Genomic DNA, 27574 nt, shown 5'->3' with positions numbered 1-27574 from the left:
AGAGGGTGTCTCAACATCACGAATAGTAATTAGTAAAGACTAATTAATCTGGAAAGATTAATTAATCTAATTGCATGCATCTTCCCCCATCCCTACACTCAGGCAAGCAAAATTAAAGAAATACATAAAAATGCATAAGGAGCAGTCTATAAATAGGTCCACTGTAGTAAGCAAAAAGTGAGATCAAAATCTTTATTCTTTATGGATAACATACTAAAGATTGCTTTTATTAGAAAAAAAAAATATGAAAGTGGCTTACCTTGTCATCCCCAGGACAACGATACAGATTCTGGAAAGTACTGATAATGTTATTGCTGAATCTTGGAGCAAATACATCCTTCTCTTGCCCAAACTGATGCCGGGACTGTCTCACAATGGAGTCAATGACATATAGGCCAGGCACCTTGTATTCTGGTTTACACTGCAAAGAATGATAATTCAAAATAAGCATATGTGAAAAGTAACACAAACCATTAATGGCAGACTAAACATGAACAGCTTGCCCTATTTTTAAATGAATCACAGAATCACAGAAATGGGTCCAAGTATTACCAAAATGTTTGCTATTTAATAGATTGTGATGAAGCATGAAACTTTCTCAGAGACAGTTAAGTCTTAATGATCAGTTGGGCACAGCTGTATGTATTCTACAAATACTTATATGGTTTGAATTTCATTTATTACCACCAAAAACCTAACTTTTTTGAATCTATCTCTTAAAAATTAGCACATGAACCACATATCATTTTTAAATGCACACCTATTTTAAGACAGGTAGAGCAGCATAAATCATGAACAAATTCTTAATAGTTCATTGGGATTAGCTGAATATAAGTGAATATAAGTCAATATATTTTTTTTCTTTCTTGGAGATTAAAATCAACATTAAAGTTAACACTTGTTTACTTTATTTTACATCATTCTACATAGTGTATGGTATAAATTCCCCCTGCCAGAACAAGAAGATATTTTAGCAGACATTTATAGGTTGAGAATATCCCACTGATACTTACTTTAAAACAGTGAAAAACTTGCATAATTTACAAACAGCAAGGTATACATAAAACATGTTCTAACTACACTGCAAATTATTTAGGCAATTTTACTTAACAAAGGCAAAATTTTGGTCTTTTAGTTGCAAAGTAATTGCACCAGACAGGTGCAATCAGTTTTATGATACAATGAGAAGTGGCACAGAAATACAATGAAATCATCACTAGACTACACTATGACATGAAATTAGTTCATGAATATTGTCGTACACACTTATCACACAAGAAATCATGGAAAAGATGAGAAAGAATACATGAGGAAGTACACTGTTTCCCTGTCTAGTCCAGATAATCTATAAACATACTATTTAACACTGTAAGGTCATCCATCACCTCTAATACAGCCTTTCAGTATCATCTCCTCCTAGTTTTCTCTCAAGCGTTTTGTATATGCTTCAGTTCATAATTTTAAGTGTATTAGTTCTTTTTCTCCATTCTTTCACCTTTAATATTTTTTATTTATCTTGAGACATTCTTTTTATTATTTCTCCTTCCCCAGTGAGCGTAACTTCCTCCTCTGTGTACTATTTCTAGCATCTTTGAGGTCATTAATAAAAAGATATTAAATGGGGCTGACTGGAATGTTGTTCTTTAGTTATCCCCACCGGGTAATACAGACAAAGTATTACAAATTATCTTTACACCTCAATTATTAATCAGAGAGAATCTGAGAGGTTCTAAACAAACACTGTACATCAGATACAAAGAAATTCACTAACACTCAATGATAATTTTCCTCTTTTTTTATGACTTAAAACTTACAAATTGGAATCCATACATTTCCAACTACAGGTAAAATGTAGTTTTACCCAACAATAATGAACTGTTGCAAGAAAGCAAAGTACCATAAAACTCTTTGTTATGTAGAATTTTTAAATAATTAATGCATCTTCCCCCAAATTAATTCCAGTCTAGCCATATTTGTTTGTTTGTTTTAATTTGCAGGAACTACCAACTGAAATGCTACGTCCCACACTCCACAAAAGATGAGAATAAAAGGTCACCTTCAACTTTAAAATCTATGGGAAAACCTGGCAGAAAAGCAAAAGTAACTGTCACTCACTTTCAATTCTTTTGCTGTCAGCTGCTCATTTAATTGACAGCCTCTTTTAACATTAAATGAATATACCTACGGAAGTAATTCTAAAGCAGAATCCACACAGTATTTGTCTTTCTGCATCATGGGTTATGACCACCTACTGATTACTATCAGAAACAGAATGCAATTGAAAACTGAAATACACTGTTCTGTGATAAAAATGTATACATAAAACATGATGGTCTTGAATAATCTGTATAATGCTAATTGAGGAAGCTTTTCTCTGTGCTAACATGAAATACCTGTTACTGACTTACCTTTTGAATGAATTTCTCAACGCTCTGTACAACATGTTTGTAGAACTGGAAAATAAAGTTAGTATTTCAATAGAGGAGAAAATCTTAAGATGCATACACTTGTTCAAGTCTTGCAATATGGACAGTAAAGCTACAATTACGAACTTTGGTTGATTAACCAGCAATCCAATACCTACAGCTGAATATGCTGTTTTCCTTAGAAGATTTAACAGCATAAGGAAAAGTTAATCTCACTTGTTCTTTTTCTAAATGACATTTTCTTATATAGTAAGAATGTAATTCCTTCATGAAAAAAATACTATTATTTCACTGCGTGTCTGAAGACATTAGTGCAACATTGCCAAGGATAGCATTTTTCTGTATCTCACTTATTTTACATACATGTATATTTGCTTTAATAACCTAAAAACATGAATATAAAGGAAAAATATTTAGTGGATGTTACAGTTCTCCTATGGTATGTGTTGTTGTGTTTTTTTAATCATCTTGCATATCATCTCAATAGTTCTACATCATCTCAGTAAACGCTCTAAAAAATTAAACCATGATACTGAGATGATAAATGTGGAAGCCTGAGCTACACTGTTCCAGTACCTCATAAGATACGCTGAAATACATATCTCACAAATACAGTGAGGGACCAAATGCAGCAAGGGACCAAATTCATGTATTTTTTTGCTTTTATCTTATCCTCTTTTTCACTTCTCAAACTTTCACTTAATGTCTATCTGTTTTAATGCTTAACACTAATAACATACTTCTTTCCTCCATTGTTTTTCAGTACTGTTTTCTGTTGCTTTGTTGCTGTTTGGCAATTAGTTTTAATTTGTGGAGAGATAAGTCTTTAGTTAAGTGTCCTACTGCTAAAGCTTACGAATGACTTATATCCAAGCAACATCAAAAATAAAATCTATGAACAACACATCTGAAAAGGAATGCTACAGAATTGTGAGATGAGAAATAAAAAGGGAATTAAAAGAAGTTAGCCAAGTCCTTACCTTTATCGCCTTGATTGCTGCCTTGGTGATCTGTGTCATTTTAGCTTTAGAAATGGGTGGCTTGTAATCATTTAGCGAGTACAACTGCAAAAAACAAAAAACAAAGCAGAAAAAAGTGATCAGAAATATATTCCGGAATTGCAGAAAGTAAAAAAATACAGTATTTTTACCACTATGAAATAGCACTTCTGATTTTCATCTCATTTTAAGCGTACATTACAGAAGCAAAGGCATCCCCCATTTAAGAAGAAATAAAAAGGCCCAATTAAATATAACGTAACAACCAAAATGCTTACAAGATAACAGGTTTTTCTTTGCAATGGTCACTGTATACCTGGTCTTATTAGCACTACATACAGCAGACACTCACAGGTGACATTACAAAGGAAATGCATGGGATATGCAAACATGACAGCTCTCATCAAGCTTCCCTTTCTAGGGAAAAAAATAATAATATATATATATATATATACACGTATATATATGTACACACACTTGATGGAAGCAGAACAGATGCTTAACCAAATATGTTTATATTCATCATCACTTGCCTACTGAAACCAATCTTGTTTATCTTAACAAAAACTTCCAGCCCAATGAAAACAAACATGTACCACTTTTGCCACTTAAACCAGCACATTCGCAAAAAGCATAGACTTCCTTCATTTACTGACTTAACAAAAAGAAGTAACATATCCAAAGTACTACAAATCCTTAAAAAAAAGTCCATCTGAGTTCTCAATTTCAACACAGATTTGTAACTTCGTAATATCTAAAAGCCAGAAGACAGACAATATACAAGTTGTGTTTTGGAACTCCTCCCCCCCCACACTCCAAAGATGCAGTAATAACTTTTTACTTGTACATACATCTCCTGCCAGAAGCAATCCAGCGTGACACATATTCATCAGAAATTTGCTACATACTGGGAACTGTATATGAACTAACTTCACAGCTATGACTGATAGGTGGTAATTGGAAGCAACTCCATCCTTCACACTGAGTCAGAAATCCATCATCCAAGGCTCTTTACTTGCTGTGAAAACCAATGATTATTCACAACATATGGCTTTGAAAAATAAAATAAAAATGCTGCTCTTTACTCCTTCAAACCTAGATGTGAACAAACACAGTACTATCCAGTATTTGCTGCATTCATACACAAGACCAGACACAAAACGTCTAACAAGTTTAAGGATGTTCTTGACTTAGCTTACCCTGTATTTTTGTTTAAAACATGTACATTTAGAAGCACGCTGGCTTGGAAACAGAGCCCTAATAATGGGAATGGCTGCCCATACAAACATCTTTATTTTCTTCTTAAAGGCAAAAAGAATTGGAGTTTATTGCATAAAATCATGCATGAAAAAAAGTCAAAAGATCACCCTCCTCTCCTACTACACACCCTGAGCAATACAATGTATTTATTTCTTTAGTTTCCTAAGATTCATTCAATCTTAAGCAAATAGCTAGCTGAGAAAACATAATTCAGAATGGTTTGCATTTCACAAAGTAAAATTTAAGAGTAAACAGGATCATACAGTGGAAAGGATTAGACAATTGTAAATATAGGTCATGCTCCCCAAGCTGCTTACAATATTTTATTGCTCTGAAGTTAACAGGAAGTTCTCAAGAGAGAAGGATTTGTTCTCACTGCAAACATGAGATGCTTTTCTGTCCTTTCCTGTCAAAAACAGCTTTAGCTAAAACTTTGCAAAGCTGTCAAAAGACAAATTGGAAAAAAATCGGTTGCCCTTGCATAAGTGCAAGTTTTTTTAGCCTGAAAGAATTTCAATTAAAACTGTGAAAAACTAGTTCACAGCTAGACATCCACTTTTTCAACAACTATTAAAACAGGTTGTTTTCAACTAACCCTACTTGTTGTTGCAAAATATTCTGAATTACTTATGTGCTTCTCAAATAAATAAAATAAATAAATAAATAAATAAATAAATAAAGCAATAGCCTTCTAGAATTCAAATATGTAAATGTTCTCAGCAGGTATTGGGAAAAGGGACAAAAGAGGCAGAGAATCAAAATTGGTTTTGAACCAATTGGTTTCTTCTTTTTCTTACAGTTCAGTGTTCAGCTTTCAGCTAATTTTCAGTTGCTCAGAGGTGATTTACCAGACTGCAGGTCATTTGGTCCTACACAGTGGCTTAGCTGGATGATACACAACTACAGCTAAACTATTTCTGGGGCCACTAGAGTGCCAGAAACATTTTGCTTGCTTTATCGCAGTGTGCCTTAGTTCATGCATTCCTAGTCAGCATTCCCAAAACTCAAAATACTAGCAAAAGCCATTCAGATACGTGAGCAAGAATGAAACCAGCCTAGATTCAGGAAGCCGCCTTGCCAATCCAAATACTGACCAACAGAAGATAGGAATTGTAGCTCCCTACCACAGACATGCAGCTACAAGGAGGCAGAGCCACTGACTCACATCCACGTGCTAGGACCACACTGACCTGTCCATCAGCTTTGAAATCCTCAGAAAAAAAAAAAAAGGTGGATGGGTGGGTGGGTGAATGGGTGAATGGATGGTTGGGGTAGTTCAAAGCATCAAGAGTGCTATGAAATTGCTGGGAGACAAACACCAGTCACAACTGACTCTGAAGCATTAGCTGTGTGTAGTCAGTTGCCTTAGTACCACCCATTCAGAATATGCCCCAAAACAACAGGATTATATGGCAGGTAGCAGAGAGCCAAATGCAGCCTTGTATTTTCTGGTTTAAATGATCTGCCATTAAAAATAAACAAACAAAACAGAAAAATTGAGAGAACACTTCTCTAGAGAGAGGCTTTTTGGACGACAGGTGCACCTGTTCTGGGTTTTAATTCTTCTGAATATTTTTTTTTCCTTAATAGTCTTTAAGAAGCTTTTATTTCCTATAAACACTTATTTTGAAAACAACATTCACTTGGAATACAGTGATTAAGGCCCATCAATGCATGGTAGAAAAACTATGAAGGAGCAACTTCTGTAATACCGCATGGGAAAACTAGAGGGCCCTGTGTGAAATACCTATTTGAATTTTGCATCACTTAATGCAAGACTTTTGAAAAAAATCGAGTTTCACTTATGAAATTAAGAAATATGTCATTTCTTAAAATTAAACTCAATCTTTAGCTTTGTACTGAATTGAGTTACATAAGACACAGACACCTGCAGGGTAGCTTAATCCAAATGCAAGCAGACCCAAACCACACTTCACTGAATACAGATACCCTAACATGCACAAGTGCCTTCCTGAATACCTATCAACAGCACCCATGTTCTTAGCTCCATCCTCAGCTAATTCGTACATTATGTTTATTAACTGTCAACCAGGGACTCCTCTCCACTTGCTCTATTGCTAGGCTAGTTTGAGAGGCAAGACTTGAATGCATCTCTAGCAATGAAATTTTGTGTTTGTTTTTTTCTTCATCTAGCATACATGATTGTGTTATTATATATATATATATATATATATTTTATTTTTTTTTAAAGAAAACAGGCATGTAAACAAATCAAATATACTTCCAATCTAGTTAAGGAAAAATAATCACATCTATTCAGGATTGTAAAACATGAAAATAGAGTTAAATATATATGGAGGTGATTGGCAACAGCCAACATGGCTTCACTAAGGGGAAGGTCATGCCTGACAAATCTGGTGGCCTTCTATTATAGGGTTATAGCACTGGTGGATAGGGGAAGAGCAACTTACATCATCTACCTGGACTTGTGCAAAGCACGTGACACTGTTCCACATGATATGCTTGTCTCTAAAATGAAGAGACATGGATTTTACAGATGGACCACTTAGTGGATTAGGAATGGACGTTTGCACTCAAAGAATTGTGGTCAACAGCTCCATATCCCGGTGGAGGCCAGTAACGAGTGGTGTTCCTCAGGGGTCTGTACCCTGGGGTGTATCAGAAGGGGTGTGTTAGTAGGTCAAGACAGGTTCTCCTCCTCTTCTACTCTGCCCTGGTGAGCCTGCATCTGGAATACTGTGTCCAGTTCTGGGCCCCTCAGTTCAAGAAGGACGGGGAACTGCTTGACAGAGTGCAGCGCAGAGCCATGAGGATGGTTAAGGGAGTGGAGCTTCTCCTTTACGAGGAAAGGCTAAGGGAGCTGGGTCTCTTTAGCCTGGAGAAGAAGAGACTGAGGGGTGACCTTACTATGTTTATAAATATGGAAAGGGCGAGTGTCAGGGGGATGGAGCCAGGCTCTTCTCAGTGACATCCAATGATAGGACAAGGGGCGATGGGTACAAGCTGGAACATAGGAGGTTCTGCTTGAGTATGAGACAATTTTTTTTTTATGGTGAGGGTGACAGAGCACTGAACAGGCTGCCCAGGGGGTTGTGGAGTCTCCTCTGGAGACATTCAAAACCTGCCTGGATGTGTTCTTGTGTGACATGGTCTAGGTGTTCCTGCTCTCACAGGGGGATTGGACTAGACGATCTTTCAAGGTCCCTTCCAATCCCTAACGTTCCGATTCTGTATTGGGACCAGTGCTCTTTTAAAATCTTTGTTGGTGACATGGACAGTGGGATTGAGTGCACCTTCAGCAAATTTCCCAATGACACCAAGCTGTGTGGTATGGTTGACACTCTGTAGAGAAGGGATGCCATCCAGAGGGACCTGGGCAGGCTTGAGAGGTGGGAGTGTGCGAACCTCATGATGTTCCACAAGGCTAAGTGCAAGGTCCTGCACCTGGGCTAGGGCGATCCCAAACACAAATGCAGGCTGGGTGGAGAACGGACTGAAAGCAGCCCTGAGGAGAAGGACCTGGGGGTGTTGGTTGATGAGAAGCTCAACATGAGCCAGCAATATGCACTTGCAGCCCAGAAGGCCAACCATATCCTAAGCCATGTCTAAAGAAGTGCAGGTGGCACGGTGAGGGAGGGGATTCTCCCCCTCTGCTCTGCTCCTGTGAGACCCCACCTGGAGCACTGCATTCAGCTTTGGGGTCCCCTGCACAACAAGGACATGAATGCGTTACAGCGAGTCCAGAAGGGCCACAAAACTGATCCAAGGGGCTGCAGCACCTCTCCTGTGAAGACAGGCTGAGGGAGTTGGGGTTGCTCAGTCTGGAGAAGAAGAGGTTCCAGGGACACTTTATAGTGGCCTTCCATTACTTAAAGGGGACCTACAGGAAAGCTGGAGAGGGACTCTTTGTCAGGGAGTGTAGGGATAGGACAAGGGGAAATGGTTTTAAACTAAAAAGGATAGGTTTAAATTAGACATTAGGTAGAAATTCTTTACTCAGAGGGTGGTGAGGCCCTGGCACAGGCTGTCCATAGAAGCTGTGGATGCCCCATCCCTGGAGGTGTTCAAGGCCAGGCTGGATGGGCATTTGGGCAACCTGGTCTGGTGGGAGATGTCCCTGCCCATGGCAGGGGGTCGGAACTGGGTGGTCTTCAACGCCCCTTCCACTCCAAACCGTTCTGTGATCCTATGATGTGTACTATTTCTATTTTTAGAACTTGCATTTATAGTCTGGCTCATTTTTTCTTGTATGTCCTTTTGTACAAATGATTAGTCAGAACAGTTTACTACAATTATTTCCTGATTATGATTTTATAAGGCATTCATGCTCACTGGCAGAAGGTAACCGCTTGCCCTCATGTTAAACAAGCCTTTAAACAAACTAGGAAAAAATGCCAACGTGGTTAAAGTCAGAGAAACACTCTGAAGCAAACTGATAGATATACTACCGAAAATCAGAAGTGGTATCCAAAAAGAAGAAAAAAAGAAAGTGGCCATATACTGTAGCTGGCAAAGTAAAATAATAAAATAAATAAATAAATAAAGCAACTGAGTTTGAGAAACAACAAGGAAAATGTGCAACATCTAAGCCTTTTTCAAAAGGCAAACAGTAACAGACGTGTCCATGGGGTCCTCCAGGGCTAAAAGACAATCAGTGCATACAAAAGGACTCACAGGAGATAAAACCCAACAGAAGAACCACCCTCTGCATCTGTTTGTAGATCTATGCACTGAAGAAAAACTCTGGAGACTTCCCATACCACAATCTGCCTCACGTGGCACAGAAAAAGTTCGCAAAGTGAAAAATAATGAACTGCCAGAACCAAACTGTGAAGGAACTCAAGAATCAAAGACCTACTACTAACTGTGATTCCTGAATTTTCACATCAATAAGGCGCGATTTTGTTGTGCTAAAAGACAGGAGAAGCAAGAGGAATTTCTGAGAAGGGCTCAGAAATTCTCTCAAGGGGAGATTTAGGAAACCACATATCAGTTCAGTTCAGTGTTTGTACCAGAAAAAAAATAAATAAATAAATTACTTGAAAGAAAAGAGCGAGTTGGCACAGATAACTTCACACAGCTGTTGTAAAGAAAAGCCGCATCCCAAACTATTGCTGTTCTCTAGAAGGCTCCGTGAGCACACAGAGAAATCCCTGACACAGCCCACCTGGCGTACCAAAAGGCATTTAGCACAAACCACAAAGGCATCTCTCACAAAAGGCTCCCAAGAAACTAAGGTCTGCTAAACAGGCACTAGCATGACAAACCAGTTACTCCTTACGGACAGTCAACAAGTGAGTTGAGTAAATCATTTTATTTATAGCCATAAGTCGTTTTGTTTACAGCAGCAGGAAGTCCCAGAGTCCTGTTTGTGCTGGGGACTGTGGTGTTCTCTGTGTTCTGGATAGGAACAATGAAGTCTGACTAGCAAAAGCTGCAAAGGAACATCAGTGATACCACCAATAAAAAAGGCAAACAAACGAAACGCAAGCACGCACGAAGTAGTGGACACAGGCTTTGAAGCTGACTATTGCCATTCAGGAATGAGATGTGCTGATGCAAGAGACGGTTCTTTGAAAGCAACAGCTCAACAGTAAACCAGAAAAATCTCCATAGTAAACACAGCTTTTAGAACCACAACATTATTTAGGACACTGTACTAACCTACAGGGCGCTCTCATTAATATTTCTGGAATTTCTGCCCTCCCCTCTAATCCCCAAGGTTGGCAGGAAATCATTAAGGATGATAAAAAGTATGGAGAAGCTTTCAAGCTAAGAACAAGGGTGCTCTTCAAGGGTGTTGAAGCTTCAAGCAGGATTTCTAAGGAAATGGCAGGTGCCAATGCAACCCTGCCTTGTGGGGAAGGTGAGGGGGAGGAGGAGCGTGCCACATGAAATTAACAGGGACCAAGTGAAAACCAGGCTGGTGTAGGTGGCTCTCAATTGCCTATTTTATTTCCCTCAGCGAATTCCCTGCCCTGGAGGGGAGCTTTGGTGTGCCTCAGGGGGACATGACTCACCCGTAACAGTTATTAACATCTTGATATGTCTTCACCCAGGTACCATAATGAAACACACCCACTCTTTTAAATAACTGTATAAAATACAGCTAGCAATCTGTATGCTAGTATAAAACACAGCTCCTGGTTAAACAGAACTCTTTTGAATTAAGTTTGAGCCTTATCATGTCAGGAAGCTGCATTTCTCCACAAGAGAAATACAGCTCATTTCAGAGGGGGGAAAAGTGAAATACTACAATCTTTCCACGGTAGACAAAACCAGTAAGTTTCAGAGTTTTTGAAACATGCCAATCACATTTATGATACAAGCTTGAAAGAAGAAAGCCTGGGAGTAGACACACAAACCATAATGGAAACTTCAAAAAATATGCTTAACAGTTGAGCTACCATATGGTTCAGTGATTTTGAAGAATATCTAAATCCATTCACTAGTAATTTATCTACTTTTCTGGATAAACATCAACCCATACCAGACACTTGCCCAAAAAGACTAAAAAAAGAATGATCAGTATAGCATGTCTTTAAGCATCTGACCCCTACCAATATATATCTGACCACCAACAAAACCTGTTTTTTCTAGTTATTTTCATAACTTCACAGTTGGAAAGACTTGCATACTTATGCTTACATCTTTTTCTTTTTTCTTTCACCAGGAACTAAAAATAAATATGATAATCCAAACAAAACTGATATTCTTTCCCCACCTCCGTTAATACCCGAGGAGAAGAAAAGAGTCTTCTGCCATTTGCCCAGAAAAACGTAACACGACAAGGAGTTCTGCATTCACCCACGATTCAATCTGACAGAATAAAACTCTCCTGAGTAAAGTCACCCGAACGCAAATATAATGCTTGGGGAGAATGCTGGTTGCTTTTTTGTTGTTTGTTTGCTGTTTTTTGTTTGTTTATTTTAATTATTTTTGTCCTCTGCTTCAATAACCCTACTTATTTGAATAAATAGGACGGCTAAAACCTCACAAAAGTCTACAAACATCCCCAACAAAATTATACGAAGCTTTGTTTTCTACTGTTCATTCCTGAACTATGGCACATTAGTCAAAAACCTAGAGGTAAGACATTCCCTCTGTAAAGACAGATAGTGCTATCATACACAAAATGAACCGAGCCACAGAAGGAAATATCTGAGGCTGAAGGAAGCAAAACTAACGTCTTTCAAAGAACACATGCTAACAAGGAAGGAAGACTACACTCCTACACATTTTTTTGAGGCAAAAAAAGATGGCTAACAATTGGAGACAAGTCATGAGCAGTCTCTATGTGCTGGTAAAACAGAAACCATTTCCAAACTATTAGCTACATTTTTTGGGGGAAAAAAAAAAAAAAGAGAGAATTAAGTTATGAAGAACATTAAATGCTGTTTTCCCATGTGAATTTTTGGATTCTTTTTTTTTTTTGTGAGAAAAATAAAGAGACTATTTTCAAATTACTATAAAAAGTGTCAGTGATTTTTCAACTTAGCACACTTAATGCTAGCATACATTTGATTGCAATGCAATGAAAATATAACGTTGTATTAGTTTATTCTAGAAAGCTGTGGACAGAACACCTGACTGCCTCTCTAAGGTACTCCAGATGATTGAATATTGCTCAGCTCCAAACACATTGCAAACAAAATTGGAAACTACAAAATAGAAGTGAGCATTAAGTTTTCCAAGTGATGTATAGCTAAAGGAAACACCAGATCAGTTTGCAAACAATTTGGGTGTAGGGAAGCTGTTTTACAGCCCAGCTTTATGATGATTCCATCTAGTCATGCCCTGACACCACCACTTTGATAATTAGTTGGGGGACAATCAATAAACCTTTGATAGAAGTCTTCACATTTGGTTAACCACTGAATGTAAATCACTAGGAAAACTTTAAAGGGAAGACAAAATGAGTCTGCAAAGATACACTTATCACCAAACACTGATCTGTCTCAATGAAAGCTATTCCCAGGGAAATGATCTGACCAGGTAAGAATCAGGTGCCAGCCAAATGGCCAGGTAAGCAAGTAGCAGCTTATCAGACAGATAACACTGAGAGTCTTCAAGCTGATCATAGTAGCTAGTAGGTGTTAAAAAGGTGTGTTTTTTTTCTTGCTGTCTTGTAAGCCTATCTTGTCAACCTGCTTTGTTACTGTCTTAATTGTAAAAATATATTTCAAAAGCTCTTATGCTAACTCAACAGTACAGAAATGTAACTGAGACACACAGAGGGTCACACCTATATGATGTCTCCAGAACTACCACTACTTCCTCTCCAAGTCTCTTCAACAGACTGTGTAACAGCTAACCAATTCACTTCATAGTCATGCCTCCAAAACCATCCTTATCCAACTGTTTCACCTCTCCAACTTGTTGGCCTTGTGACACACCAAAATATTAAGTAGCATGACAGTGCCATAGTAGGGTGAAAAAACACCAGTGTGGTGGCTTATACTGTTTACCAAGTTTACTGCTTAAGAGGAATGGAAGTTGGAAAGTTCTCAGTGGAGGATTTGAGCTATAGAGATGAGCTCATAGGATCGTGCCCCTTCGGTGGCGAGAAGACCCTTTCACCATATGAACATCCAGTATGTCAGGTTCCTTTTCCAGGTCCTCCAGAAACTCATGAAATTGCAGGTACACTTTCCATTCCCTTTTTTATTACCCTCCACATACAAAGTCTCAGCAAACCTTTGAACGTTCTTGTCAACCCTTACAGAGTCCTAGTCAACTTGGACATTTCAAGTGCCAGGAGGAGTGGGAAGCTTGACAAGAGACATGACAGACATTTCAAGCTCCCTGTCTGATCCCACCTCTGGGCTGAGCATCATCACAGGGCCCCCATGCCTACTTGGACCCTTCCAAGAAGTGGTGGTGGTGATCAGGCCTGCTGGGCTCTCTCTATTCCTCTGTGGTTTTCTCTCTCTTTTTTCTTTCTTCCTTTTTTAAAAAAAAAAAAATAAAATAAAAAATCTTAACACTCTTCTCACTTCTCATTATTATTTATTTTTTTACCTTCTCTCTCTTTTGGTTATGTTTTTGTGGGTTTTGACTTTTTTGGTAACCTCTTCTCCTTTTCTTTGAGCTAGGATATAGCAGAAAATACATTATTTACTGAGGCACATCACTAGTGCAGGGAAAAAGAATGGGAACTAGACCACTATCTTATCATCCTTCCATTACCTCTGTTCTAGCCTGAAAAGAGTATTAATATTTAGTAACTTCTCATACAAACCTGTGTCATTCCTTTGACTGTCCTTTCTGCCCTTCTCTATGTATGTAGTTCTGCCAGAACGGTCATATGAGGTGGAAACTATACTGCACATGACATAAAATATGGATGTAATGTCAGTATAATGAGTCTCTATTTCTTTCCTAAACATTTTTGGGATCCCATTTGCTGTTTTGATTACTGCTGAAGTTTTAACCGGCCTTTCTATTTCAACTGCAAGATTTGCAACTGCAGTCTGCCATCTAACAGTCAGTATGGCAACATCACTTCGCAATCCTTCATGGTTAGCCTTTCATTATCACTATCCCAAATAACTTAATACATCCAACAAATCTGTTTGCATCAATGTTTAACCCCTTTTTCACAGCATTTATAAATATATTGAAATGCGTGGATTCCCAGCATAAATAAATATGCATAAGATAACATCATCAAACAGGAATTTATTTCTACATATAGTCTTTTCTCCCACCTCCCCTTTTAGCAGTTATCCATACAATTTAAAGATGTGCTCTTTCTCTATGCAATTCAACTTTTCAAACTTTTGGGGATGGATCTTGCCAACTACCATTTGGAAATCCCAGTAATTAGCATCACCTGGTTCTCCCTTGTCCACATGCTTGCAGATTTTCTGAAAGAACTCCCATACATATATGACATACCATTTTCCCTCATAAAAATCACAATGATTCTTTCTCATTTTATATCCATTTGGGAACTGCTTCAGACAAATACAAATCATGGTACTTATTTCTCATTATCTTCAACTGATATTTCTCTTGTTATTGCACTGGTTAAAAAAAGAAGCCTTAAGAGTCAGCTTTTACTATCACATCTTTAAGTGTTTTTCTCTTGTAGCACCCTCTCCCTTGTAGTCAACAGATTTAATCTGGGAATATATAGGAAATTGGCCTCAGAAAGGTTTTGTATGCATTCGCTGGACAAAAAAAAAAAAAAAAGAAAAAAAAAAGTGTCATTTCCTCATGCATCTCTTTCAGAAGTAACAGGTTCCAAATACAAAGTTACATAGATTCTACCCCAAAATTCTAGATTTAAGTAACATATCCAGAGAAAGAAGAGGCTGAAAGGTAAAGCCAATCACATACACAATTTTGCATTTTCCTGTCTCTGATATAACAATTTAATGCTTTGAACAGCAAAAGGCAGTGACACTGACACAGAAGAAACTATGTAAAAGCCAGTATTCTAGCATATGTAAGAGTTAGGACTTAACCACATTACTAATACTCTCTTTTCTCAATGTCATTTTATATAAATTGTAGTCTTATCTCCAAAATTTGAAGTTAAAAAAAAAAAAAAAAAAAACACACATGAGCTTGCTCAAATATTTAATGAACTGTATAAATTATATATTGTGAATGGGGTAAAGACAAAGATCAGGTTGATACTGTAGTTAAAGCATTGAATTTCTGCTGGTTTTGTTGGTTTTTTTTTGTTTGTTTGTTTTTAACTTTAATTATGTTAATAGAAGCGGTCTTCAAGAGAAGGATTACTTAAAGTCTAGGAATTCATCAGCAATTTTTCAAATTTTGATTGTTCAGTAATGCATATAATATCAGAAATGTAATTCAAGATGTGCTAAAAAAGATAATATTATCATAAATATCTGTTAAAAGTGAACTTTACTGTAAAAAACTGTAATTTACAAGGCAATATGCTATATGCTGCTAAGCTACAATCTAAAGTTTCTCAAATGAAGACCAGGCAGCATAGAAATGAACTACATCCTCTATGGTCCATCACCCACACAGCAACTTACTGCACTTCCATGGAAAGCGCTGGTGTACTATGCATCTACAAAGCCCAGCATTTCATTCTGAGATCTTTCACCACTCCTATTCAACACACAAGAGAACCATACAGCTGTTTCCCTACTATAGTGATATCTTGAATAAAAATCAAAACAAAGTGCTAACTTTCTTAAAATAAAGCTTCCTTAGTATTAGGTTCATTTTCTTACTCTGGTCATGGCCTTATAAAAGCAAGAAAAGAACAGGTAGGAAATAACTTTTTCACACATGACTAGTTTTGTCACCAGAAGGACTGAAAGCTATGCACACCTCTGGTTTGATCTAAAGGAACAGATACTCATCCCTCTAACTCATTTAGTTACAGCATTGTTACAACAAATGGAATAAACATTTTGCTATTAATACTTTAGGACTCAGACCAATCTTTAGTGTGAGATCAAGTCCAGAACTGATATCTGGGATATCAATTACATATACCTCTACTGAAATATTTTTTTTCTCTGATGCATTTGGTCCTGGCTGCTACCAGGAAACAACACTAACCAGACATCATATACAATAATAAATGTTTGCAATTTTCAAGTAAAGACAAAACAAATACTTCAAAGTCATGGCTAATACAGATTAACATTTTTTTTTCACAATTCAATAGCATTAGAGATCAATCAAATCCAACTGTATATACAGAAATAGTCACTGAATTGCTTACCAAATTATCTACATCACCACACTGCAAAGAACAAGAAAAGAGTATTGTCAGTCATTGCTTTAAAAAATGAGATATAATCAACAAGTTTTATTATGTTGCATTTTATACGCTCTCCTCAATTTTACTGTCTAGAAGTTACTTAAATTACTTGAGCCCATCCCTCAGTGAATAAGATTTTTGATCGGAGCTGACTAGGACCTACCAGTGAGAACTGTTATTTGAACCCAATTAGCACATCTTCTGTGAGCTACACAAAAAATTTAAACTGCAGATAAAAGACGTGCATGTAAGATGACCAGAACGACAGGTGCTCACTCCACTCTGCATACGACATTTTAGTTTGAAATGAGAACAATGAAAAGCTCTTTTCTTCCAGTAATCAATGAAAAATAATGTGAGTTGCTAAAATCCAACATTAGAAAAAAGCACAGAACAAGACAGGGTTGCAATTCAACAGCAACCATCCTAGTACAGCTGTTTTCAAACACTTAAAGTGCATAACACTGTTTATATTAAAGCACAAAAATAGCATTCAATATGTTTGATATCCCAGTGTTTTCCTTTTGCCTTTACACTTAATTGATTTATAAAATATTTAAAAGCAACTGAGAACACTTGCTTAAAAAGCTTAGTCCCTACATGTCAGTCGTATTATATACTACTCTCCACATGTTTATGTTTGCAGAAGCCATCTGAATACTCACCCTAACAGGGTGTGTAAACAGTTGAGTAAAATAAAGTGGAGAGCCAACAAGCCAGACTCCAGCCAAGAACTCTTCAGCATGTGACGAAGGCAGGTACTACTATCACTGCCTTTGTTTAATCCTTCTCCTACCCATTTCATTTTGAGGAAACACGAGTTTACTGAGCCTGAACAAATCTGAGATGGAGTGACAAAAATCCCTTTTAGTTTTCATATTTTAGAGCTGTAAACTGTACTACAGCCTATTTACAATTTTCTCTAAATCCTCTTGTTTACTACTTTCAAAGAAAGCTTCTAAGTCCCGTTAGTATAACCTGCTCTGTACGAATAGACTACGAACCTAAAACTACAGTTCGAAGAAAGCTGGATTCCAATCTAGCCTCCTGAATTGCTTGCAACTAAGAAACAGATGTTTAGTTCAGAATAGAGGCCACTGCCTCTAGAACATTCTTTATTTGCCCCCAGATCTTTAACAAGCCATAAAATACAATTCCTCTTATTCTCTTTTTACTAGCTGAAGATGTTGACTGCATGGGAACAAAAAAGCTTAGACAGAACTAAATGGGCCACAAAGAATAGCTAGGCAAGACTAAGTGCTTTACCATGACCCAAGCTCCCAACAACAGATAGATGATTGATCAACAGGTCCACATGACCCCTGAAAGAATATTGCATAAGAAAGCAGGGAACATAAAAGGGCTATTTCACTTTCTGTAATTCCCTCCTCATTCCTGCCACACTACTCATTTCCATCACTAACATTTTTGCATGATTTACAGCTAATTCTATGCCACCAACAGAAAAATTTGTCATCTTCAGGGACAACATCAGCCTGCAGGATACCAGAGGCCAGCTCACAGGCTGCCCTGGCTGGAGAAGTGCCCTCTGTTCTTGCTGCAACGTCCTGATTTGGAAGAATGGAGTGTAGTATGAAGTTAGGTGCCTTTGAGAAGTCTAAATATAATCACACCTCTACAATTTTAAGACAAAAAGTACAAGGACAGATCCTAAATGTTTTGAAAATCAAAGAGATGAATATTTTCCTTGCCAACTGCTTACAGGGCTTACAAGAAAAGCTATCCTTTTGTACTGATTTCAATGTTTTCTCCTTAGGTACAGCTTAAAATTCCCTGCATTCCTAATGAAACTTCATGATTCAAAATAGTAGTAAAATAAAAAAAAAACATGTTTTGTAGCAGGTTGGATTTCTCTGTAACCAACACATTTGTTAAATATATATATTTCTCTTTTCCTGCTGTTTCACTTCAAATTTCTGAAAATTAAGAAGCAACCTAAGAAGCTTATCTAATTACCAAGCTTTAAAATCAACAGGTAACCTGTAGTTGTCATTTAGAGTAGATTCAGAGAATAACCTATTCCTTTCCATACAAACCAGCTTGGTTTTGTTGATATGTATAGGAGATTCAGTATTCTGAAAAACTTCTATTTGATCGGATCTTTCCATAAGATTTCAATATTCTGTTTAATATATTGTAAACTCTTTGGACTTGATTTCTGGAAAATGCAAAGACCTGTATAAACATGATTATTTCTCTTTTTAAAACTTCAATCACATCAATATCAAAAATATTAAAATTATATTTTCTATCTATCCTACTAGTTTCTAAGTGATCTGCCAAGAAAGCTCTATAAAACATTCTATAAGGCCAAGATTTTTAAAGCAACAGTTTAGAATGAGCAGCATTCATTTGAAAGTACTCTGTACTTCCAAGAAACAGAATACGAGGGATGGAAAGCAAAGGATACATGTAATCAATTCTGTTTTTAAAAGTAACTAATAATTCCCCACCCTCCAAACCTTCCAAATTCCCAACCCTCCAAAATAGAAGGAAACCCTGACCACTCAAATCCAAATCAACGAATATGTGGAAACGCAGAACCCTAGGCCAAACAGTACAAGAAGATGGATCTGCTGAAATATCTTTCCCAAAAATGCATGTTATTTCAATTATAAATTCCAGTTCAACAACGTAATACAGCTGTTCAGTGCCTTTTATAAAATACCTTGTGCAGCTGTGATCAGTGCTCACAAAAAAAGTATTTACTCCAATCTTTCAAAACAGATGTGGTAATTAAGACAGAACTTCAAAATAAACAAACACAAGGATACAGAAACGGGTGCCTTCAAACTCCGCTGTTGCTGTGATTATGCTCAGTCGCCACCCACCCAAACCAGCGCTCCTTGCTGCTACTGCCTTCAAGATCTAAGCTCTGCTCTTCCTCTGCAACACATCTTTCATACTAGTATTGTAAATGGGAACCAGAGCACTGGCTGTCAAAACTATAAACTGGTTAAAATGTATTATTATTTTTGATACATAGAAAGTGGAGTTGCTGCAGGTGCCATATCTTCAATATATATGTTTTATTAACTTAAATACGTTCATTATATTTCCATATGTCAAAGCATCAGAAAAACATCCACCAGCTTACTGCTTGCATAATCACAACACTAGAAAAAGAAAAGTAGCAATCCAGTGTTATTCATTTGAAATGTAATAAAACTCATACCATCAAAAGTCTACCTAGTACAATCAGCTAAACTCTGTAGACAAGCTCTTGAAAAAAGTAGAAAGACAACGTCAAGTTGTTGTATGTCCATGGTTGCTACTTCTGTACAAATGATAGCTCGCTTGTTAAAAGCCTGACAGTATAAGGATTGGGTTGTCACAAGAAATATATGTTATGTTTATGGTGGAATAAATCTGACAGAGGGTCATGGTGACAACATACTCATTTCCTCTTAGTTTCTCCAAATTTTAACAACTCATTTAAAAATATATATATTTTTATATATAAAAAAGGGTTGGTTTTGGTCAGTACAGCTGGCAAAGAGAGGTGAAGTTTAAATAGTATAGCAATAGCTGAAGACCCTCTTGCTCTCTTCAAGAACACATGCTAGAGCCTAGAAGCAGCAGGTGAATAAGGTTAATAAAATCACCTGGTAGGCTGCTGCTGCTGTCAGTACTCCCAGAGAAACATGGCAGAAAAATAGCTCCAAAGAAATGAAGAAATGGAAGAACAGCTCATGCAATTCACCAAAAGCTATGCTACAAGAACAAGGACTAATATTGTTTCTGGAGTTCAAAGCCAAGCTGACCTCTGGATGCACACGTGAACAGACAATTACAAACCATTGGGCCAGGCCTCACAATGGGTTGCAGCGGTGTTTGCTGAGGCCAGGAATGCAGGCCCTAACCAAGGCTGAGTCAGCCACTCAGGAAACAAATTTCTCAGCGGCTGTCTAGGGATGGACCAATTTTACAGACAAGGAAAAAAAAAAATAGGCCTCCTCCTAAGTGAAAAATTCCTCATGAAAATAATCAAAGGTCTGGATCTCATTTGAAGACGTGTTTTATCAAATACCCTTGTTCTGAATGTTTCTTGATTTTCTATAAGAAAGCCATTTGGATTACTAGACTCCACTGTTACAACTGCCAGAGGAAAACAGACTGCTGATGGCAAACTCTAATAAGACTTGTTAAGATAATTTCAAGTACTTCGCAAAAGATTATAGCCCCGGGCACGGTCTTAGTGAGCATGTGAAAAAAAAATCAAAGGAACTGTAGTGATGAGAGTTCAGAAGTGCATTTGTGTTCAACTGCAAAATGGTTTGCTGTGCTCTAAATGAACAGCAAACAGGACCGATACTTGGAACTACCCAGTCACAACCCAGCAGCATTAGCAGAATCCAGAGGTCTACATTACCGCCCCCCACCTCCTCCAAGCACACAGGGATCCAATCTAGACCATGGTTTAAGAAGAAATCTAAAATGAATGCATAGAAGGCAGAAAAATAATCAAAGTCTGCCCTATGATACTTCACAAAAGATGTGAGGTCCTTGAGCAATATATGCAGAAAAGAAAGCTAATATTTGGGGCCTTTAACACATCATTGCATTATCATTTACAAGGCCAGAACTCAGGATTCTGTGACTGGAGGAAGGCAAAGATCAGATCAGGTTTTGAAAATGAGATATTGAGACTATAAATATTTATTCAGCACACACAGAGACGTTTAATCAGGTGAAACATCATTTTCATATTTACTACGTCCTGATGAGAAAAGTGATTTCTGTCCATATACACCTTTAACAAAAAGGTGAATAGGTCAACTCTTGCTGGGAAGCAACCTGGTGAAATACTTACATTTCACCAGTACTGCTCTTCAAATCCCGTCAAAAGTGAAATTAACAAACTTTTAAATGTTTTGCTGTATTTTAAGGGAATTCATATGATTTCTGCAGATTTGGTGTTTTTTCTTTGAGGTGCACTACGGGTTTATGAAGCAAAATAAAGCTGAAGAACTTTTTAAAATCCAAGTTGGAGGTTAAGAATGAAAAATGGAGACAACTTTCCAGATGGGTCTATGTGCAGATGCAAATATAGCAGGTTGGTTTTTTTATTCTGAAAATTAAGAACAGGAGGTAAAACAAAAGTTTTCATCCCAATTTGCTACAATAAAAGTTATGAATCTCAGACGATAAATGCAGTATCAGATAAACAAAAAGTAAGAAAGCTTCAAGTGTAACAGTTGCAGAATTATTCAAAACAGCAGAGGATGTGAAAGCAGGTTGCACTTTTCTACCACCGTTAAACTATTAGCGAGAGAGAAAAGGAAACAGACAGGATTTCTCATTTGCTCAGTGGTAAGAAAAAACCACCACCACCACCAACTCTGCAGATGTTTCAGGTGCTTCAGCTACCGTGAAACGTGCAGCAGGGTCTAAGAAATAACTCGCCCTGGAGTAGCTTACATGCCCTTTCACTGTTCCTCATTCACAACTGCTAGTATCACTACTTGCACTAATCAAAGCCCTGGCTCCTCTTTTCAAAGAGAATCCTTTTTATCACTCTCCCCAGCTATTCAGAGTCAATCTCTATTTAGCATCTTTATGAGGCATACCATTTTGCTTTTTTTAGCATCAACTGGCATTCTCTTGTGAAAAAGCTGCCTTGGTGATTTTTAGAATATGCCATTTAAATAAAGCATACTAAAATAGAACAACTGACTTACACCTCTGCACTTTCATGCACCTATATTCTCCAACAGGTAATTAAAATGTGGGTTATTTCCAAGGGGCACATTCTGAACTGTTCCCTGCTGTCACCATTGCTCCCATTTCTGAACTGTTCCCCAGTCCAGCTAACTGAATTGTTCCTCACTGCCACCTACAACATTTCCCTCTAAAGAAACCTCATGGTAAAGGTGACCAACAGACAATTAAGTTAAGTTGAGTATATTTATATTTAACTGCATCACCAGCAAATGATCAGTGACTGCTACACTCAGGCCACTGACAAACTTCAGAAGCAGCAGTTAACCCAAACGTAACGCTGATTTTACATATCGCTTCCTCTCATCTTTAATGGCTCTCACAACCATTCTGCACACCAAGAGCTCATTTTATGATGACCTGTGTGCAGACAACCTCTTGCACTGCTAATAACAGCTGAAGTCCAGCCTAACAATTCTGTGTGTGTTTTAATTGGGGCTCTTTCACCTAGAAGACGCTTAGATTAACAAGACAAAAGGCACAGGAACCATTATCAATCTTTATGCAAACTATAATCGCTAACTTATTTTTAGAGTGCTTTGTGTGCATCCTCCCCTTCAAATACTTCCATGTCTTCATGATACTTATTTTTCCATTCAATCCACTTGTATATAAAAAAGACCAATACCCTACTGTACAGATAAATTTCTTCTTGGTGTCTGCTTCAGGGAGAAATTTGTTTTTTTCCTTTTTATTTTTCCCTCTAAATAACAGTTTCCCTATTAAAAATTGAATCTTCAATGTCAGTAATATATTGTGCTGCTTAAGACAAGAAATGCATAGAAGATGCAGTTAATGTGGCTAACAAAGTATTACTTCAAATATCCAGTTTATGTTTTATTTAAAACTACTCTGTAATCTCTGCTTTCCCTAAATTAAATTCCAATATTGTATGAGTATAGCACCCCCAAACAATTTCAGGCACAGTATCTGAAACTGATTTGAGAATGGCTAGCTCTGAAACTGACAATAAGGCTTTAACACTGAACTATATAACATACATTAGCTTTTAATTACTTAAGTTTGCAATTAAACCACTATCATCCTCGTGCTAGCACTCTGCAAGAAAGCATGCTTGTCTCTAGTCCATTTGAATTCTTTTTAACAAAATACCTTTTAAGGAACGTATGAAGAATTTGAAACATTTAAGCCATTTTCTTCTGTCAAGACCTGTTCTTGACTTTGATGCTGTACTTTTCAGAAGAAGCTCAGGGCCTGAACTGAGACTTGGAAAAAAAAGATTCTGCAGTGGCGAAACTTTAGGATGTCAACAGTAGCAAATGATAAACTGTACAGTATAAAACACTAGCAAATACTGGTATACCAAGTCAGTTGTATAATATTGTATTTTTAGTTCAGTTTTTACTCAAAGGTAAAGTATTAACCATTGCAATAGAACAATACTGAGCATGTTGTACTTGTCAGTTCGATTATTTCTCATCTTCAAATTTACCTTTCCTGGGACTTTAAATGCTAGAGCTAATTTTATATACACAATTAGGCACAACACTGACAATGCCAAGTATCATCACTGGACATGAAACAACTTTCCGCAACAGCAGGCATTACTTCCAGTACTTGGCGTTCAAGGAAACTTGAGATATTTCTTTCTAAACAAATTAATGACTGCTCTATGCTAATGACTTCAATTGTGCCTACTGTACAGGACAGCTATAATATGGGATCTTGCTCAGGTTACACATACATTTTGAGCCATCTACACTATCTAGATAGACAGCTGTCTTTATTTTAGCTTCATTGCAAAATCCAGACACAACTCCTTCCCTGAAAAACAAGAAACAAACAGTAGAAGTACCTACACTGCAGATTTAAGTGTTTAAATGTATTTGGAATGTTCCTTCTAAAGCATCACCTAGATTTCACTGGTAAATTACATAAACTACATCAACTACTGTAAAATTGTTAACTGAATGCAAACCATGTAAGAGAAGGCATGGTAAAAGGTTGTTTGTTTTTTGTTTTGTTTTGTTGTTTTTTTTTTTTTTTTCCCCTACAAGTCTATCCCATCTGCTGCTAAATTTAACCTACATCTATTTTAAGCCCCAAATCCCTAGAACGGAATTTTGACGTCATTTTTCGAGTATAACATGACCTTAAAACATCATACAAACAAAGAAAAGGAATTTTAGAAGTGAAGTAAATTAATCTAAAGTATTTAGGTATAGCACAGACTACAACCTTTGGACTCATCCACTTCAGCTATTTAAAATATTTATTAGCCACATTCTCAGTTCTAAAATGCAAGATGTGCACAGGTCAGTTAGACCAGAAACAACTACGAACAGTTAAGATAAACTCAAGTTCTGCATTGGGTACTGAGATGTTGGAGTGGCTAACAATTATACTCAGGACTCCACAAACACAGCAAGTTTTGTATTGTTTACTTCTAGGATAAGGGTTTTGGTAATAGTATCTTTAAAGCCTTCCTGCATTCCAATACAGAGACATAGGTTAAACCAAAACAGAAAGAAATCATAAAACCAAGTCTTATCATAGATGCTGTCTATTAATGCCATAGGGGAAAAAAAAAATGATCAAAACATCATAACTTCATCTTCTGTGTTTTCTTTTTCAACAATTCAAAGCATACTCTTTTTCAATCACTTAAAAGATTTAAGGCATATCCTAAAGCTCTCCTCTTCACTATGATTTTCACCCTAAGTCTTCAGAGTTAATCATTTTGATGGTACTTATACCTGGGCATGCAGCAAGTCAGCCAGAAGTGGTTTTCCAATATGGAAGGGAAAACTTTTGCTCACACTAGCAAGTGTGCGTAAGAAAAAGGTTGCAATCTGTTTATGCTCTTCTGAGCTTGTGACCAGACTTTTCCTTTTCCCTAACTAAGAATAAAGTATATAAGCTAACTCAAAAATAAAAAGTAGTTTGTAGTACCTTATCTTTCTTTTAGTGGTTATTGGGATTCTTCCACTTGAGAATTTAAATTACATTACACACCAGACCTAGAATTGTATGTCGGTTACGGCTACTCAACTGCTACTGAGTTATCAGGAAGTACCCGCCTGTTTTAAAACCTGTAAAACTTGTGTTTTGTCTTATAGAAATAACAGGGCTAGCATATTAGCACATCGCTTGGCTAAAAAAAAAAAATAATAAAAAAAAATAAACCAAAATAACATTGTATTCTTTTAAGTTGTTAAAACCATGTCACTTGTATGCTGGGGATGGAGAGTGAGGGCCACCTGGAGCTCCCACGCTGGGCAGCGTGCAGAAGTATACATTGTAGTCAGCGCTGATACTTTCTATCTTTAACATATGTGTAGGTCCGGTTTCCTATGACATACGACCTAGTAGGTGTTTGGTTTCCTTGTTCTCACCTCAACTTTCTCAGGTAAGCCATACAAACTCCTGCGGCGAAGAGGAGCGGACCAGTTGTCGCAGGAGCGGCCTCGCGACAAAGGAAACATTAACCAGGGGCCCGGGGAGCAGCCCCGCGCCGTGCCCCCGCCTGCCGCCCTGGCCAGCCCTTCCCGGCGATGCGGCTCGCAGCGCCGAGGTGCAGCAGGCCAGCGCGGGGCGAGGCGCGCAGGAACAACGCCTGCTGCCGCCCCGACCACCCAGGCGAGCCTCCGGGCCTCCCCGGCCCCCTGTGTTTCAACGCGGCAGCTCCGCGAGGCGGAGAAGAGACGGGGACCGAGGGCGGCCGGAGGGGGCCTGGTGCGCGGGGAGCCCCCCGGGGGGCGGCGGGGAGGCCTCCCCCGCTGCATCCTCTCCCCCCTCAGCCTCCTCCCGCTCCCCGCAGGCTGTCAGCAGCGCTCTGCCGCCCGGCGCGGGCTGGGAGCCCCCGGGGAGCGCTCCCCCGCCCCGCCCCAGCCCCCAGCCCCCAGCCCCCAGCCCGGGCCGACCTTCCCGGGGCGGAGGCCGCTCCGCCACCGCCTCGGCCCCTTCCCCAGCCGCCGCTCGGCGCCCGCTCCCCTGCCCCTGCCCCTGCCCGTGCCCGTGCCCGTGCCCGTGCCCGTGCCCGCCCCCTCCCCGCGGCCAGGCGCCGGGCCCCGCGGCCCCGCCCGCTCCCCGCGCCCGGCGAGGGGGTCACGCACCTCGCTGTTAAAGGCTTTCACGGCCTCCATGTCGCGGCGGGAAGGGGGCCGGGCGGCTTCTCTCGGCTGATGGCGGCCGGGAGGGGGCTCAGCCTGGCTCGCTGCGTGCGTGCGCGCCCGCCTCAGGAGCCGCCGGGCCTCCTCGCCATGGCGGCTGGCGCAGCGGGGCCGCGGGCCCGGCTCCTTCCCGGCTCCTCCCGGCCTCCGAGCCCCGCTCCCCGCCCGGCGGCGGCGCCCGCGTCCCGTCCCCCGCCGGGCTCCGCTGGGCCGCGCCGGGAGGCGATGGAGGAACAAGGCGCAGCGGCTGCGGCGCGGGCGCCAATATGGCGGGCGCGCGGGGGCTCCTGGCAGCGCAGCTCCCAGACGAGCCGAGAGCGGCGCGGGCGGCCACAGCGCCGCCTGCCGGGCAGCGCCCGACACTGCGGGGCCGCCGCCGCCGCCACCACCACCGGGCCCGCCTCCGCCCCGCCGCCACACGGCGGCTCCGCCTCACGGCCACCCGCCGGCCGCGGCGCTGAGGGAAGGAGGGGGCCTCACCGCCGGGCTCTCGGCCCCGGCGGCTTCCGATGAAGCTCCGGGAGGGCGGCGATGAAAGCTGCGGGGCGCAAACCAGCGAGATAATGAGGAAAGAAGTGCCCCCAGGGCCGTCCCTCGGCCGGCACTCACCTGCAGCTGGGGTTGAGGCGTGCTCAGCACGGAGCTCAGCAGGAGTCTTTCCCCCAGAGCTCACTTATGTCCTCTAGCCCTGCGGACACAGCAGAGCAAATTCAGGCCTGACCTGTGTTTAGTCCCTGGCCAGGACTCCAGGCTGCTCTCCAGGTCACCCACACCCCCCTGCCCTCCCCTCAGAGCCGAGGCACCGAGGCTCTCCATGACCCCTTCACACTCCTGCCAAAGGGCATCAGGGGCTTACAGACCAAATAGAGCTTTACTTGACAAACGAGGTAACTTAGAAATTAAGGTAAACCCAGAGGTAGACACATAATGTTAATGATCTGCCCTTACAGAAACGCAAATGAAGAGATTAAGTCCTGTAACAGCGCTGGGAGTCTTTCTTCCCCAACAGGTTCACTTAGGGAAGAAGCCCATCTCCAGAAACAATGCTGCTGCAGGAACTGGCCTTGAGCCAGGGAGGGGAGCTGGTAGCAGCCAGCACTTAAGTCAAACGCCTGAATAAGGTTCCTTAACATTTTTTCATTATTTTGAAATAATTAAGCCTCTGTATCAGAGGTACACAGCAGGCCAAGGGAGTGGTCTTAAAGCAGGGGAGATTCTGACTCAACAGAAGGAAAACCTTTTTCATTGCTGAAGATGGTCAAGCAGTGAAACAAG

The 27574-nt window shown here is 39.6% G+C and overlaps 1 protein-coding gene across 3 annotated transcripts in view; it reads right to left on the bottom strand.

Annotated features, from left to right (window-relative positions):
* SCAF8 (SR-related CTD associated factor 8) overlaps positions 1 to 26544 on the bottom strand; it is a 98936-nt gene extending 72392 nt beyond the window's left edge. For all 3 annotated transcript variants that reach the window (XM_084285167.1, XM_084285168.1, XM_084285166.1), the window contains exons 1-4: positions 26243 to 26544; positions 3407 to 3490; positions 2409 to 2453; positions 260 to 421 (exon numbers count right to left, since the gene is read on the bottom strand). In XM_084285167.1, the coding sequence (XP_084141293.1) occupies positions 260 to 421; positions 2409 to 2453; positions 3407 to 3490; positions 26243 to 26272 (321 nt within the window). In that variant the 5' untranslated portion in view covers positions 26273 to 26544. The remainder of the gene's footprint in view (positions 1 to 259; positions 422 to 2408; positions 2454 to 3406; positions 3491 to 26242) is intronic.
* Between the last annotated feature and the right edge of the window lie 1030 nt (positions 26545 to 27574).

The sequence above is a fragment of the Netta rufina genome (genome assembly GCF_964035555.1).
Source record: "Netta rufina genome assembly, chromosome: 3".
Taxonomy (NCBI): domain Eukaryota; kingdom Metazoa; phylum Chordata; class Aves; order Anseriformes; family Anatidae; genus Netta; species Netta rufina.
The sequence above is the reverse complement of the archived record's forward strand: the minus strand, read 5'-3'. Positions and strand labels throughout refer to the sequence as shown.